Raw genomic sequence first — 15923 nt, forward strand, 5'->3', positions numbered from 1 at the left:
AAGATCGTCTTCCATTTTTGTATCAGTTCCTTCGGCACCAAACCGTGGTACAAGTCTTGGACAGTCCAGTGGGCATCCTCGCCCTCATTCCTCCGTCCCATATCCACATCTTCCTCACCAAACAGAGTGCTTGCATGTCGAATCTCTCTGACGCCTTGAACATCGCTTCCAAAGAGCCCCAAATCACGTTGTCGGCCCTGACCTGGCACATGTGTGCTTCACTTTTATGTGCCTTAACCAGGACTCGAACCCGGCCCCTGGGCTAGACAGGGGGGGTGCCCTGACGAGTATACTACTCAGCCATTGGGCAGATAAGACGTGAGCTTAAGTTGCCTCGATTAGGACACAATTGAAAAAAATCACTGTCTTAAGAACCGGGGGGTTATACTGAGATGCCCTTAAAAACCGCAACGAGAACGCAAATACATAGAACACACTGAAGTGTTGTACCAAGATAAAGGTCTTTATTAGTTTATGATACATATAATACTATACAAGTAACTAGTGCTGAGATGAATGAGGTTGCATACCTGAAGTGTTGTACCAAGATAAAGGTAAGGACCACTTCAGGGACGGAGAGTCCACTATTTATTATAGCGGGGAGGATCGGGTGGCTGAGCTCACGTCCAGGCAGGACGGGGTGGGTTTGAGGGTACCACTATAGGTATACCTCTGGTCCTACCTACCATGACGTCACTTGTTATAGGACGTGAGCTTAAGTTACCTTGATTTAGGACAAAATTATAAATTGGTTTGTTTGTATGGTGTAGTTGGTTATCACGTCTGTCTAACACACAGACGGTCCTCGGTTCGAGTCCGAGTACAAACATTTTCCTCTATGCTCTTTTTGCACAACCCATATATCTTAGGATTAATCTTTTTGGCAGCCTACTTCTGGGGACTGCCACTTAACTTCGCACTCTTGGGTGGCAGCTGGGCTGCCAAATACATTACTTTTTCTTTTTTTTTTTTTTTTCTTTTTTTTTTTTTTAATAACAGGGTCATAACATCAGTGGTAAAACAAGCAGCGTTCTGTGGATACATTGCCTTGCACAGCTAATGCCGCCGGAGGTACTAAGGGCAGCGACGATGACATCTTCACAAAACAGCCTTCAATGTACACGGTTAGGGAATGATTTATTGAAGACGTCTAGGTAGCAGGTGAGACGCGTTTGCTCCGAGCGAAAACCTCTCATAGGCATTGATCTCCAAATGGCACCTCCAAAACTGTATGAGCGACCTACTTGAAAAAAAAAAAGTCATTAGTTTTCAATGAGACAAGACAATGTCACTACACATAACCATGACGTAGAAGATGGGAGCTTTATTAATTTAAAGTATGAGCGTTATACACAAATACGGTTCTTAGGAATGAAAAAAAAAAAAAAAAAAAAATAGTTAGGGGCCAAATAACGCTGGGTAGGCTGCCAAGTAAACAATGAATGTTATTTGGCAACTGGGCTGCCAAATAGATTAATCCATAGATTAATCCAAAACACTCACTCGTTGAAACAAAATGGTGAAGAGAGTGGGATTCGAACCCACGCCTACGAATAGACCGCGGCCTTAACGCGACGCCTTAGACCAACTCGGCCATCTCTCCAGTGGGTTTGCTGAAAAATTCACTATCTTAAGAACCGGGGGGTTATACTGAGATGCCCTTAAAAACCGCAGCGAGACGCAAATACATAGAACACACTGAAGTGTTGTACCAAGATAAAGGTCTTTATTAGTTTATGATACATATAATACTATACAAGTAACTAGTGCTGAGATGAATGAGGTTGCATACCTGAAGTGTTGTACCAAGATAAAGGTAAGGAACACTTCAGGGACGGAGAGTCCACTATTTATTATAGCGGGGAGGATCGGGTGGCTAAGCTCACGTCCAGGCAGGACGGGGTGGATTTGAGGGTACCACTATAGGTATACCTCTGGTCCTACCTACCATGACGTCACTTGTTATAGGACGTGAGCTTAAGTTGCCTCGATTTAGGACATTGCTAAGTGCTCTAGCACCTTATAAAAGAAGGAATTAGGTGACGCACGAGCCTTGATCAAGGTATCTAAGCCACCAAAGACTCTCATCTGTTTACGCGCTGACGCCTAGAGAGATGATATTGGCACTGAAAGAGTAAGAATGGCATTTGGTGTAGTAGCCCAGACACAAGAGGGTGATTTATACACATCTAAATAAATCCTACATGACCTCGTGGGTCCTTGTTATCAAAAAAAAAAAAAAAAAAAAAAAAAAAAGAGGGTGATTTATACACTGCGATATCTGGTAGAGTAGCAGGCAACGCATCCTCGACAAAGGCAGAGCTAGCTGGTTTGTTGGCAGGAATACTTATCAGCCCACGAAACAAAGCGCCGAAGGCGCTTTCTCCAACCACTAGGCTCTTTCCCAACCCAGACTGAGAAAATATCGCTTTGATGAAGCACATAAGGCAGAAAATGACACCTCACATGTCACTATGAAGCATTAGGATTACCTTACAGGTCCTTTTCATGAAAGTACTCCGAGGTCACTCTAACCATTATTGGGAAGATAGGCGGCACTGTAAGTCAAAGATAGGAGCATGATATTGCCTGAGGAGTGGTTCAATGTTTTATTTTCAAGAGAGGGCTCTACATCGAAGGTGACGACTTCTAATGAAACAAGAGCACGGCATGGATCTAGACTTGATGGCATAAGAAGGAAACTGGATCTACAATGGAAGGCTAAGGAGTTTGAAACTAACTTTCTCGAGCTCAAAGTCGAACATTATACCATAATTACAGGCTGAAATACAATATAGGAAAAACCTCCGCGTCATGATGCTGCATTTAAAGGCATCCAAAACTGAAGCAAGAGACGATACAGGGGCAGGCGAGGCAACTCCTTAGGCAGCTAGTAATAGCTGATGTAGTCTAGGGGCTCGATATGGCTCCGAGTGGCAAGCAGAGCCCTGAAGGAGTCATATGAAAGGCTAGCTCCGGACGAGTTATTTCGCTGTCGCAAGAAAATTTAATCGTCCTAAAAACCCGTTTAAATTATTACTCTGGGGACTATCATGGGTATTGCTATTGGGATTATTTGATTTGTAACTGTCAATTGAGGAAGGACAACAAAGAGGGGTTATGGATTGAAGATGAAGAAATTGGCCTAGCAAAGGATTGCGAAAATTCGTTTAGAGCAATTAAAGAGCCTTTCGTAGTGTAGTCAAGGTTTACTAGCGACGCGTTATTTCGGTTAGTAGTTAGTGAACCGCCGGTTGAAATAAATGAAATTACGGCTTGGTACATTGGTGTGAACCACTGACATCCCTTTTTTTTCAGCGACGATGTGCAAAAGCAGGGTCGCCACTGGCCTACGTGACAGGCTGACCGAGCTCTCTTGGGCAAATGAAACAAAGGCAGGCTTTTTCACTTTTTTTTTTTTTTTTTTTTTTTTGTAGTATTATTATATTACTAAAATAAGGTATACAGTCCTCGTCAGAAAGTCGTTGACAAATATACTTTCAAGATTTTTAAATCAGATAGAGTTTCCTCCATTCCAGACAATCAGCCACCAAATCACGACTTTCTGGCAGGAACTCGATATTCAAAAACGACTTGTTTCTACAGCGTATTCTATTGCACCCATACCTCCGCCCAAAATAATGACAATTGGTGCAGGGATATCCAAATATCCCGAGGCTACAAAAGCTGCACTGGCAATCACAACATGGTAGCCACTGTCTCCACCCAACAGATTCGTCTGGATCCACAGCAGCCATGTTGCGGAAAACACCAATCCTAGCGCACAGGCGTTAACACCTCTGAACACCATTTTGACCGAGGGATGCTCGCGAACAGATTGCCAGAATGGAATGATTGCGTTCTTGAGGATAAGGCCAGGAAAGAAAATAGCCAAATAGCCTAGAATTGCTCCTGGGATACCACTCCGACCAGCATTGACCATGGCAACTGCGCCCAAAAAGCATGCAAAATTAAAATTAGGCCCTGGCATTGACTGAATAAGAGCGAGTCCCACAAGAAATTGTTGATCCGTCATCCAGCCAGGGTCAACCATGTATGTTCTTAACAAAGGGATGATGACTGGGCCGCCACCGAAAATGATGGAGCCCGTAAAATAGAATGTTGCGACTAACGGACCATACTCTGCAGTTTGAGAGATAGGCACGAGGGCGCGGACGAGGATTGCAGCGATAAGGAGGGCCAAAAACACCAAAAAGAAGAAGAAGCCTAGTTTTTTCGAATATGAGAAGGCCTTTCGTGTGGTGTCGTGCTGCTAGAGAAATGGGCGAAGCACGAGTGTTAAGGTTTGTTTAAAAGTCATATTTTTTTTCTTTTAAGAAAATAGAGTATACCTTGATGTCATCTAAATATTCTTCTGTTTTAGAGGCCCCTATCTTTTCTCGACTCCTAATTGAACCTTTGATGCTGGCGGGTTTTTGTACACTGACTTCAGATTGCACCAACTCAACATCGCGAGGTTCACCGCAGCCATCTGTAGTTTCAGAATTAGATGGCACCTTTGCGGTCTCCCCTTTCTCCACATCTTTGTCTACGGTTAGTAGCTCCTTTCCCTTGGGCTTGGTTTTCTGTGCTTTCCGCTGGCTACCAAACGGTGCCAAGAACGCATCAAAGATATAGCTGACAACGCCGCCGGCAATCATCACGACAGGCAACAGCCATGGTGCAGTATAAAGAGCTGTAACGCCGCCTGCTACCAATGCCAAAACCCTAGTCAATTTATCCGTGGCTAGCGTTGTCGACATTCTGTACGCAGCAAGCCCAACTAATCCCAGTGCAGCGGAGGCAAGCCCCTGCTCCAGCCGCGTTGCCCATAAAGGGATTTCCCCTTTAATACTACCGATTAAAGTTCCTACGACAGTCATTACAATGGCTCCTGGAATACTATAAAAAAATAAAGATAGTTAAATTCGGTTTAAGGGGCATGTCTGGAAACCTAAAGACAGCTGTGATTGTACCTCCAAAGAAGAAAGGCTACAATGGAGCAAAGAAAGCCAGATCGGACAAGTGCCAGGCTATAGGCTAATTCTGTGCTTGCTGGCCCAGGTAGGGCCTGACAAATAGCGAAAAGCTCTGTAAATTGCTCGCTGCTAATCCATTGGCGCTTGACAACGATATCATCATAAAGGATGGCGATATGGGCTGCGGGGCCTCCGAAAGTCGTGTAACCAAGCTTGAAATAAGTTTGGATTGTTTCAGTGAGGCGATCCCTTAATGGAGGAAAAGATGCCATGAGTAAAGAGAAATGAGCTGGCGGGACCGCAGCAATAGAGAGAGAAAGAGAGAAAGAGAGAGAGAGAGGGAAAGGAGAGAGAATGAACTTGGTGGGAGAGAGATGAGCGATTCAAGAGGACAATGGAGTCAACATGGAGTGCGAGAATAAAATGTTTAAATAACATTTTCAGGCAAACAAACTTTCCGTGTTTTTCAGATGCAACGTGCGTTCTCTCCGACACCTTGTTGGCATGAGAGCCAAACATCTTTTTTTTATGAGCTAAAATGTTCCTTGGAGCATTAATTTGACGCAAAATGAATTTAGACTTCAACACCCTGGAGGCTTTAGACCATTATGAGTACCGCTGTGGTTAGACAAAGTTGGCAGACACCATCCTTCACGCAAAGAAAAACGATCCTTTCTTTTTTCCATTGCCTTCCATCATTCTAGAATTGCGTGATAATGGCATCGATTGACTCAGTATCTAATACTCAGACCCCTTGTCCGCATCCAGATAGATTCTCGTCACTACGTTCCTGCTCAGACTCAGTATCTTCACATACTGGTGACAGAAGTAAAGCCAATACTCCGTCGCCTACCAACGCATCGATCACAGGCCGATCCAAGGCGTCGGGGCCATCTTCGTCCTCAAAACACTCAAATAGCTTTATAGCAGCAGTTGTTGAAGGCCGTGGTACCAGAGCGGAAGTTGGCTTATGCATTTGCGATCTTAAGACAAGCGAGGTTGTTCTTTCACAGGTAGTCTAAAAGCGCTATTACATACATTTCCTAAAGTTCATCCTAACTTAGCAGAAAAAAGCAATGATAGATTGTTCTACCAATTTCTAATAGTTAGCTGATTCCTCAACTTACGCGCTGACACTGGCAAAACTGAGCGTCCATGCGCCCTTCGAGGTAAAATGGAGCCTGTGTCACAAACTTATTGACATACCACAAGATTATTATAGTCTTTCTAATGATTGCTTAGTAGATCCTGGTCCCCGCAACAGCAGTAGGCCCGGTAAAATCCAAGCTCGTCGTTGCTATTGAAGAGTATTTGCCATTCAGTACGATCACGCCAGTTTCGCGACAGCTTTTCAGCGATACAACCGGTAAAGCTAAGCTTATGCGCGAGGTCTAAGTACCTTTCACCTTTTTTTTAGTAAAATAACATATTTTTGCATTGGCAATGGTTACAACAGGTTTACAGTACATCCAAAAATACAATGTCAAAGAGGATTCCGCGTCTTTACTACTTGGAATCCCGACGAAGTACTTTTGTTTAGCCGCTACTGCGGCCGTCTTTCACCATATTGAGGAAATGCGCAATGCAACTTTCTTGAGTCATTCAGTCCTATTCAAGTACCAGATCTGTTCGGAATTCATGATCATGGACTGCACTACCACTAAAAATCTTGAGCTCACTGTCAATTTATCAGGTCGAAATGACAAAGAGACGCTGTTTGGGGTTCTGAATGAGACGTTGACCCCCATGGGGTCTAGATGTTTACGAACTAATATCTTGCAGCCGCTCTGCGACCAGAAAACTATCAATACGCGCCTAGATTGCGTCCAAGAGCTTTCTCAGAATGAAGACACATTCTACGCCCTTAAAACTGGACTCAAAGCATTTAGAGACACTGACCATCTTATCACCTCGTTTATTCAAGTACCAACTAAGCCAAGTATCAAGCACTCAGAGCAGAGCGTCAATCGCATCATTAATCTAAAGCATACATTGCATTCCTTTGCTGCCGTTACAGAGGCATTGAATCCATGCAAAAACAGACTTCTAAAGACAATCCATCGGCTTTTGAGCGATTTTCGTCTAGCCAAGTTTATGGAGCTGATCGATAATGTCATCGAGCCAACTGTCGTTTTAGAAAAAACTGCCTTGGGACTCCGAAACCAACGATGTTTTGCTGTCAAAGCTGGATATAACGGGCTCCTTGATGTTGCGCGCCAGACTTATAAGGAAGCAATTAACGACATTTTTGATATAGTAAACCGCTATGTAGAGGAGTATGACATTAGCCTCAAAATCCAATTCAGCGTAACGATGGGATATTATCTCTCAGTGACAATGGACCAGCTCACAGGGGCCGAGCTACCACTAGCATTCATCAATGTTGTCAAGAAAAACAAAACTTTAACATTCACGACACTCGAGCTTGTCAAGAAAAACGCCAAGATTAATGACTCCTTGATGGAAGTCTACTTGATGTCCGATAAGATCGTCAATGATCTTTCCAACGAGATCCAGTCTGACATCGTGGCCCTCTACAAAGCTTCGGAAGCCATCGCTTTGCTAGACATGATATTGTCATTCGCTCATCTGTGTACAGTGAGGAATTATGTCCGACCAGATTTTGCAGATACTCTCGTCATTAAGCAAGGCAGGCACCCGGTAGTTGAAAAGATCCACTCAACACATTTCGTGCCGAACGATACATATGTTAGTGCGGCAAATACATTTCAAATCATTAGCGGTCCGAATATGAGCGGCAAATCGACTTACCTGCGACAAGTAGCTCTATTGACGATTATGGCCCAAATAGGATGCTTGTAGGCCTTTGATATCGGTTTAACAATACTTGTGGTTATTTAACGGTATCCGTGATTACCATATCTGATCTTTTTTTTTTGTTCTCACCATTAAAGTGTACCTGCTGAATATGCTGCTTTTCGAATTACAGAACAGGTATGATGCCTACAAATTTTATTTTGACCGTTATTTAATGATATCGTTGCCTTAATAAAGATATGTTTTTGCTCTGTCATAGCTTTTCAGTAGGATCTGCAGTGACGATAGCATTGAGCTCAACGCATCAACCTTTATGCTCGAGATGAAAGAAATGGCTTATATCCTTCATAACGTCAACGAGAAGAGCCTTGTCATCATTGACGAACTTGGTCGAGGTAGGCTATTGAGTTCGTTACGCTGAAACATTTACTCAGTACCTCCTGATCATGAACTCTTTAATACATTACGGATAGGAACATCCACGCATGATGGCCTCGGGATAGCGTTTGCAGTCTGTGAAGACCTGATTCACTCCCGAGCCTTTGTATTCTTTGCCACTCATTTTCAAGAGTTAACAAGAACACTAGCCGTGTATCATAACGTTGCCAATCTGCATCTGGAAGCTGAGGTCAGAGATATCAAACTCAGAAGGGGTCCCGGTAACCTGTATTATATGCAAATGGCATGCTTATCAAACAAATATATTTTCTTATTCTCTGTATTTTAGATATCAGGTGTTTGTAGTACACCTCGAGTCGTTTTCAAGTATCATCTAGCCCAAGGCTATGCAAAAGAAGAACATTATGGCAAGCTCTTAGCATAGAAAATCCTTGTTGCTCTGCATTATGGGCCAATAATAACTTTTTTTTTTTTATTTTTTAATATAGGCCTCTCTTTGGCAAAATCTCTTGATCTCCCACCTGATATCATATGTCGTGCAGTACAAGTCTCGGTGGGTTTGGCCAGCCTTCAGGAGAAAGCACGCCAAGGGTCTGAGAGCGAAAAAGTTGTTGCTCGTCGACGTGTCCTGGCTCAGGTTAGGATTAATATTGAATACTGTGTATTGTTATGCTTCGCTTGCAGATCTTGAACGTCGAGTAATTTGTTTAGATGGTTAACGAGTGGTCTTTTTAGATTGCTCACGAAGTCGTGCTGATTCAACAGGTATCAGAGCGTATGTCCCAGAAGGAGCTCATATTGGCGTTGCAGGACACACAGCAACGAGCCATCGCGCAGATGCTTGCGATCCGTGGGCGGGGTTGAGAGCAAAAGTAACACACGACATTTGCATAAAGCTAACTAAAGTTCCAAGGGTTGCAATCGACAAATCACATTCCACGTAGCATAAACCTAAATAAAATATTCTGGCTCGACAGAACCAATTTTCATCTCATTTCACCATTTTTCACCACTAACGGCAATCAACGGAAAGAGTATCCTACATGGCATATCTCAGCGATTTTGTCAAGTCAACTCTTTCCAGGGTTGTTCTCGGCAAAGAAATCCCTTCCTTTCCGTACACAATTGGCGAGCGCATTGACTCATTTGATTCCACTATTTGGTCATTACACAGAGGCATCAAACGAGTAAGAGGATGCAGGAAAATGAGGTCGAAAGGCTATTCGGCCCGGAAAAATCAATTGTACTCTAGTGACATTGAATTCTTAATATGCAGACATTATGTTCGATACATTTCTTCTAGGAGGATAATTCTCCAGTGTCAATTCTATGCTTTGACTGTGTCCGCCAACGCGACAAACTACCACTTGCAAGGAATGCCTTCAAAAAGTTTCGAACCATTCGCCATCCTGATCTGATCAAATACATCGATGGTGTAGAGGTACAATTGCTACTCCATGGCGGCATGAATAGAAAATAGAGAGACATAGAGACACAAACAGAAGAGCCATTGATTTTAAGAACCATGACATTAGCCGGCTGTTAACCATTCTATTATTCAATATTTAGACAGAGTCGCACATTTACATTGTCACAGATGCTGTCACACCTTTAGAGACTCATCTCCGTGCCAACATTAATCCCAATTTGATCCGCTGGGGCCTCTACAAAGTTGCTGTATGTCTGGCTTTTTAGGCTTTCCAGGTTATCCATGTCGCTAATCAATTTATCAGCCAATTCATCACAGTTCGCAATTCTTCGATAACAATACAATAGAACGTTTTAAGATTTCTAACTGTTGACGCCTCATTTATTCATGGAAATATCCGGACCTCATCTATCTTTACCACCAAATCTGGAGAATGGAAAGTTGGAGGGTTTGAAGTGCTTTCCTCACTCAAAGAAGATCAGCCTGCTATTCTGGTAAGTTGTGGATAGTGTCCATCAAAAGAACCCACATTTATGTACCTGATTTTGGTCATGGATTTCTACTGAGGCTCCATGTTCTCGCTCGCAATAGACTTTTGCAGGATTAATTCCAGATTCTAATCGCTATGCTCCACCCGAAGTCAAGAAGAAGTCGTGGAATGTTGTGAAAGAGTAAGTCAACGAAGTGTTTGATTGTTGGTGAGCTAAAAAAAAAGAAACTGACGTGGTGCTATTGCTTCCATTACCCTATATTATAGATATGAGTTGTGGTCAACGGATACTTGGCACTATGCATGCTTAATCTATGAAGTTTACAATGGAGCTTTCACTTCTCCAGATCAGCTCATGACGCCAGGACAGATTCCTGCAGAGATGGTGCCATTTTATAAAAACCTGCTTCGACCGGACCCCAAGACTCGGCCCAGTGTCGGCGACTTCTTGGACAAGGGCTTGCAGGCAAAAGGATTTTTTCATAATGATCTTGTGCAAGTGGTTCTCTTCCTTGAGAACTTTTCTGTCAAAGAGTCTCTGCAGAGGGATACATTCCTCAGGAAATTAGATATGCAGATCGATAGATTTCCACAAGAATTTTGTCGATACAAGATTTTACCAGAGTTGATCCATGCACTCGAGTATGGGTCAGGTGGAGCCAGAGTTTTACCACCGATTGTAAAGATCGGGGCAGGGTTAGATGAGCAAGAGTACGAAACTTTGATAAGCAGTGTGCTCGTGAAGATGTTTGCGTCAACAGACCGTACCATCCGCCTGAGTTTATTGGAGAACTTGGGTGGCTTTATTAACAGGATTAACAAGAAAGTTGTCAACGACAAGATCTTTCCTAGCATGGTAGGCTCAATACGCCGTGTTAATGTATTGAGATAAACGGAGGATGTAATCTTTATCAGCATTCTTACTATCTTTTTTTTTTTTTTTTTTTTTTGCATTTTAATAGGCATTGGGATTCACAGATACGGCACCTATTATCCGTGAGTGGACGGTAAAATCGGTCTTGTTGATTATTAACAAGCTATCTGACAAGGTTATCAACTACGATTTGCTGAGATACCTCGGCAAGCTTCAGACAGATGAGGAGCCGGGTATTCGCACCAACACAATCATCTGTCTCGGAAAGATTGCAAAATACCTTAACGACAATACTAAGGGCAAGATTCTTGTCCCTGCATTCACACGTAGTTTGCGTGACCCATTCGCTCATGCTCGCATTGCGAGTTTGATGGCTTTGAACGGTTAGACGTGTGTCTCGTTGTGTGAAATCATGAGGCAGTTATTGTAATACTTGTGTTTCATTCATCTTTTTTGTAATTTTATATATTATAATAGCCACGTCAGAATCCTATGACAAGAATGATATCGCGGTGCGAATTATACCCTGTATCTCACTAACACTCGTGGATACCGAAAAGTAAGCAAATATCAGTATGATACATCTTTCACTGGAAATGCTACGTTTTAGAATCTGAAATAAGTTTATTGACTAGTTGCTGTCGGATTTCTTACTGAAACTAAGAATTGTGCGTGTGCAAGCACTGAAATCGCTGGATACTTTCATAAAGCGGATCGAGAAGTTGATTGAGAACATGGTATATTTTAAAGGCCTTTATGTATTGTAAAGTCACCCGTACAAAGAAATCGATTTTGGTACTAATCACTCCTTCCCACAACAGCCTGATTCAGCCATTGTCGATGCAGGTAGAGACAGTCCCAATGGAGGGTCACGCTCTGCCACACCATCCACACCTTCGTCCGAGACCTGGGCTGGTTGGGCAGTGTCATCCATCACTAAAAAACTTGTCACTGGTGAGATGCAGCCTCAAGCCGTTTCTCCTCAGCTCGGAAATGATAGTCCATCGTCTGCCAACATAGCACCTTCTACTGGCAATGGTATGTCCTTGTCCAGCGCATCGAATTCGTCCAATGGCTTACAAATCGCTGCGCAAGGTGGATATGCAGGCGCAAGACCAGCAGATGGATTTTCTGTAAACCGATACTCCTCCGCATTAGCAGCTATTGAGAAAGACGAGGCTACTAATAGTGGCGGATTAAGTGGATGGGGTGACGGGGATGAAGATTTATTTGCAGACGAGGGTTTCGAGCCTATGGAGCCCACCACACCTTCACCAATGGTTAGCTCAGGAACAATCAAGCCTACAACTTCGACCACTATAACCAAGCCTCTGAGAAACGCAAATTCAGCCATGTCTCTGGGGCCTAAACCTTCAGCCCGACTTGGTTTTGGAGCTGTAGACGATGGCAGTACAGGTAAACTTAACTTTTGTCTTTTTATTATATTTTTTTATTCTTATTTTTGTTTTTATGAACAAAAAATTAACATGTATTGCTCCTTTGGTCACCGTTCACTTTAGACGCATGGGATGGTGATGATGATCTATTCAAGAACTTAAACTTGAGTAATGGTGGCGGTGGAAGCACCAGCACTGGTGCTAGCAGACCTTTGTCCTCATCCCTGAAACCGCTCAGCAGATCATCATCTACATCCTCGAACTCTATAACAGCATCATCCTTTACAGGCACGACGCCAGCCTCTGGGACTGCCGGCTCCGCACGCAAGGAAGAAAAGATGGCTGAGCTCGCACGGAAACGAGAGGAACGTCGTCAACGGATGGCCGAGGCCAAAGAGCGGAAAGCACAATCCACACTAGGCGCGAAGAAAATATAGCGAAAATAGTGATAGTTTCTAAAAGTCAAAAATAATGCCTTTCCCCCACTTATTATTGATTACTACTCATTAACACATACGTTAAATGGACAAATAGTATGTAGGATGATGACAAATGTTTTTTTTTTTTTTTTTTTTTTGTGGTTTTCTCTATCGCCGCTCTATCTCAGCGTCCTCACCCTCAAGGCGTCTGGCAGCTCCACCTAGGACGCCAGTAGCGGTTCCGCTAGCCTCCGCCTCTTCATGGTCATCCTCCAATTTTTCTTCCGCATATGCAGGCAGCCCTGTAGCCTCAATGACGCTCTCATACGTTGGAAGGCCAGCTTCTGTCTCTCCTGCAGCCTGTGCCAGCGTCGAAGCGTCCACGAGCGCAGTCGAAACCACGCGTACAACTCGTACAGGGATCTCTTCTGTTGCGACTGAGCATGTGTATGAGGAAGACGCAGATCCTGTGGATAAAGCCGACAAGTGCACAAGGTTTTTCGGCCTGGAAAGTAAAGATGGTGGTGGCGGAAGGTCTAAAGGCTGGCCGGAATCTTGCACAACTGGGGAAATATCGGTATAGACTTGCGTTGTTGAAGAACCAGTGTCATCACCATCTGTGAACATCTTTTTTTCATCTAGTTTCCATACAGGCTGCTCAAGCTCAAGGTCAGCTTCACTTTCAGACTCTATATGGGCAATTGATTCTGTACCATCGGTTTCTATTGCATCGCCTTCCTGGTCCCATAGTGATGGTAGAGAATGCTGTTGCTGTTGCTGCTGATATTCTATTGCGAGTTGTGACATTTGCAGTTGTTGTTCCTCCTGGGATAATTGTTGTTCATCCTGTCGTTGCTCCCGTTCTTGGGGAGCAGGCTCCTGTTGTTCTTCTGAAGGTGCTATAGAAGGAGGTACGACGATATACGACTCATCATCAGCTGTATATTCGACTTCGACTCTAACTGTGTGGCTGATTTGAATCCAATTACTCTGCACATCCACACAAAGGTCGGGAGAAAGGACTAGCTGAAAATTTAAATTTTGAGTCTGTAGTTCTGATGTTGGCTCTTCGAATTCAACCTCAAGCGGCTGTGCAATTGCGCGGGTTAAGAGCCGAGGTGCTGGTGGTGGTCCTGAAGTGCTAGGAGCAGGTTCTGGTACTGGTGAACGGGCATAGCCCCATGGAGGTGATGTTGCTGAAGCAGAGGGATGAGTAGGCGTTGCGGGCGAAGCAAGAGGTACGATGGCCTTAGGTATGCTTATTTGAGGTGATGATGTTCGCTGGTATCTATTTTTAAGATATATAAAAAAAGAATATATATTAATAGTGTCATGATAAATAACCCAAAAGAATAAGAAGACTATGAACCAGGGCAAGTCCATTGAACGGGTAACGCATTCTTTTCATACCGATCTGTCTCAATTTGTTCAAATACGACTTTAGCCTTGCGTAGCTTGACATTCCGTGTCCTTGGCTTTGCGTACAGCTCCACGGCCAACAGCGTATTTTCACAGTGTAGCAGCCTAGGTACCTTGATCTGGATCTCGACTCCACCGCTGTCTAACCCTTGGACGACTCTGGGCTGCAAATAGGATGATGGATAGACAATCCTGTGGATTAACACGGGTCGACGTAGGATAAAACGTTCTGTTAATGCATCGGCGGTACCCTGTGCAATGGTGATCTCCAAGCTAGCTTGAAGTTCGTATCGAATCTTGCCAATTGCTAAATCAGTACTATCTGGCAGATGGCCTGGTAATGTCAGATCAATGGGTAATGATTCATGGTGCTTTGATTGCGTTTTATTGCTAGCTGTAGCTGCTGTGGTCCTAGCAGAGCCAGTAGTTATTCCTGTTCCTGTCCCTGTTCCTACTTCTCTTCCCGCTCTTATTTCTACTTCGGTTCTAGTCTCCGCTATAATTTCTGTCCCTGCGTCTGCTTGCGGTTTTGATGCTGATATTGTCATTTCTAGTCCTTTATCCGCACTCGTCCCTACGAGCACATCAGTAGATGATGAAGGTGCATGAATAGGCGGTGGACCCAAAACTAAGGGGGTGGGGATATAATCATGGGTATGATGAACAGGTGTTTCTGTCGTCAGCGACGATCCCTCTATGCCTGATTCATATCGAAGAACGACAGTATCCTAAATATATTACAGCAAAAGTTGAATGCCAGTTTATGAGCAAGAGAGAAAAAAAATATGAAAAAAAAAAGGTTGTCGAGTGTCAATAGCACGTTCATCATCTCCCCGACTGTTTCTTCTATGTCCTCCCCTATAATACACGATATGTTACTTTACCGCATATCCCATAAAGTCTATCCGGGCATCTTTAAGTAGTATCTCCGATTCACTGACCCAGTCCAGGCTGATGCTACCCTTGAGAGAATACTGGAAGCTATCGTTGGATCGATCGTAGATCTCAATTGTATCTGACTCGAGTTCGAGAGCGGCTATCAAGCCCCAAGCGGTGGTGTAGGAATCAGGTACAGATAAGTTAACAGGGGGAAGTTGGTGTGGGTTCTGGAACAGACGGCATTGGGGTGGTTGGTAACCAAAATGCGGTTGTTGAGAAGAAATGGTGATCACATCCTCTGTTGTTTGCGCTACAGCAGAATAAGGTGGCTCTAAGTCATGAATTTGTGGCCGACCATGACCTGGGTCGAAAGTAGTATTAGTAATATGATGAATGTCAGAGTAGGATGGGGTTCTTTCCTCGGAGTATGCATTTTCCGCAGCGTCTTTAGGTTGGTAGGTACTTGACATTGGATGAAGAAGGAAGAGTGGGGTGGTTAAATGTCTGTATTATTTTTTGTTGATGTATATTGCAGATGTTGACTTTTGTTCTTATGTGAGCAATGGTGAGTGTCAATTCTTAAAATCCTTTATCGTTTAGTGCGTATTGAGTAAAAAAAAAAAAAGCGTGCAACAGTGCAACAACAGCGCAACAGTAAAAGTACAGAGTTGTGTGCTATTCATTATTGGCGAGTAAAGTAACGGAGGCGTGCTTGCAGCTTGATCCTTTCCTAACGCATATTTTCGCAGGCTATTTTTTTGTCTAACCCTAAATCGTAATCATGACTCTTATCATGGATGCTTCCAGCATGCTTTCTCGCCTTGAGTTCTGTTGTAAAGCACATATTTCTCAAAGATTCA

The 15923-nt window shown here is 43.5% G+C and overlaps 4 protein-coding genes and 2 non-coding genes across 6 annotated transcripts; 3 read left to right on the plus strand and 3 right to left on the minus strand.

Annotated features, from left to right (window-relative positions):
* The first annotated feature begins 755 nt into the window (after nt 1-755).
* On the plus strand, nt 756-829 carry BCR41DRAFT_t59. Its single transcript has one exon. It is a non-coding gene; the product is annotated as a tRNA-Val (tRNA).
* Nucleotides 830-1520: 691 nt separating this feature from the next.
* BCR41DRAFT_t61 lies at nt 1521-1603 on the minus strand. The gene has a single exon. It is a non-coding gene; the product is annotated as a tRNA-Leu (tRNA).
* A 1880-nt stretch (nt 1604-3483) lies between these two features.
* On the minus strand, nt 3484-5360 carry BCR41DRAFT_335708 (chromate transporter-domain-containing protein). The gene is made up of 3 exons (XM_022022001.1): nt 4977-5360; nt 4353-4902; nt 3484-4273 (listed from the first exon to the last, which is right to left on the minus strand). Exons 1-3 carry the CDS (start codon nt 5249-5251, stop codon nt 3584-3586), a joined length of 1515 nt encoding a protein of 504 aa, XP_021882206.1. The 5' UTR covers nt 5252-5360; the 3' UTR covers nt 3484-3583.
* A 335-nt stretch (nt 5361-5695) lies between these two features.
* On the plus strand, nt 5696-9020 carry BCR41DRAFT_395659 (putative DNA mismatch repair protein Msh4; the record flags this gene model as incomplete). Its single annotated transcript, XM_022028744.1, has 9 exons — nt 5696-5992; nt 6086-6148; nt 6225-6345; nt 6436-7798; nt 7895-7934; nt 8017-8152; nt 8231-8416; nt 8645-8793; nt 8892-9020. The coding sequence occupies 9 exons, from the start codon at nt 5696-5698 to the stop codon at nt 9018-9020; spliced, it is 2484 nt and encodes an 827-aa protein (XP_021882207.1).
* A 124-nt stretch (nt 9021-9144) lies between these two features.
* Nucleotides 9145-12829, plus strand: BCR41DRAFT_352355 (armadillo-type protein). Its single transcript, XM_022023944.1, has 11 exons — nt 9145-9343; nt 9460-9597; nt 9726-9833; nt 9933-10079; nt 10177-10256; nt 10343-10931; nt 11038-11332; nt 11427-11508; nt 11614-11686; nt 11771-12365; nt 12470-12829. The coding sequence occupies exons 1-11, from the start codon at nt 9200-9202 to the stop codon at nt 12781-12783; spliced, it is 2565 nt and encodes an 854-aa protein (XP_021882208.1). The 5' UTR covers nt 9145-9199; the 3' UTR covers nt 12784-12829.
* A 94-nt stretch (nt 12830-12923) lies between these two features.
* Nucleotides 12924-15687, minus strand: BCR41DRAFT_421635 (hypothetical protein). Its single transcript, XM_022030055.1, has 3 exons — nt 15069-15687; nt 14176-14912; nt 12924-14053 (listed from the first exon to the last, which is right to left on the minus strand). The coding sequence occupies exons 1-3, from the start codon at nt 15531-15533 to the stop codon at nt 12934-12936; spliced, it is 2322 nt and encodes a 773-aa protein (XP_021882209.1). The 5' UTR covers nt 15534-15687; the 3' UTR covers nt 12924-12933.
* Between the last annotated feature and the right edge of the window lie 236 nt (nt 15688-15923).

This window comes from Lobosporangium transversale, assembly GCF_002105155.1.
Source record: "Lobosporangium transversale strain NRRL 3116 chromosome Unknown BCR41scaffold_15, whole genome shotgun sequence".
NCBI classification, from domain to species: Eukaryota; Fungi; Mortierellomycota; class Mortierellomycetes; order Mortierellales; family Mortierellaceae; genus Lobosporangium; species Lobosporangium transversale.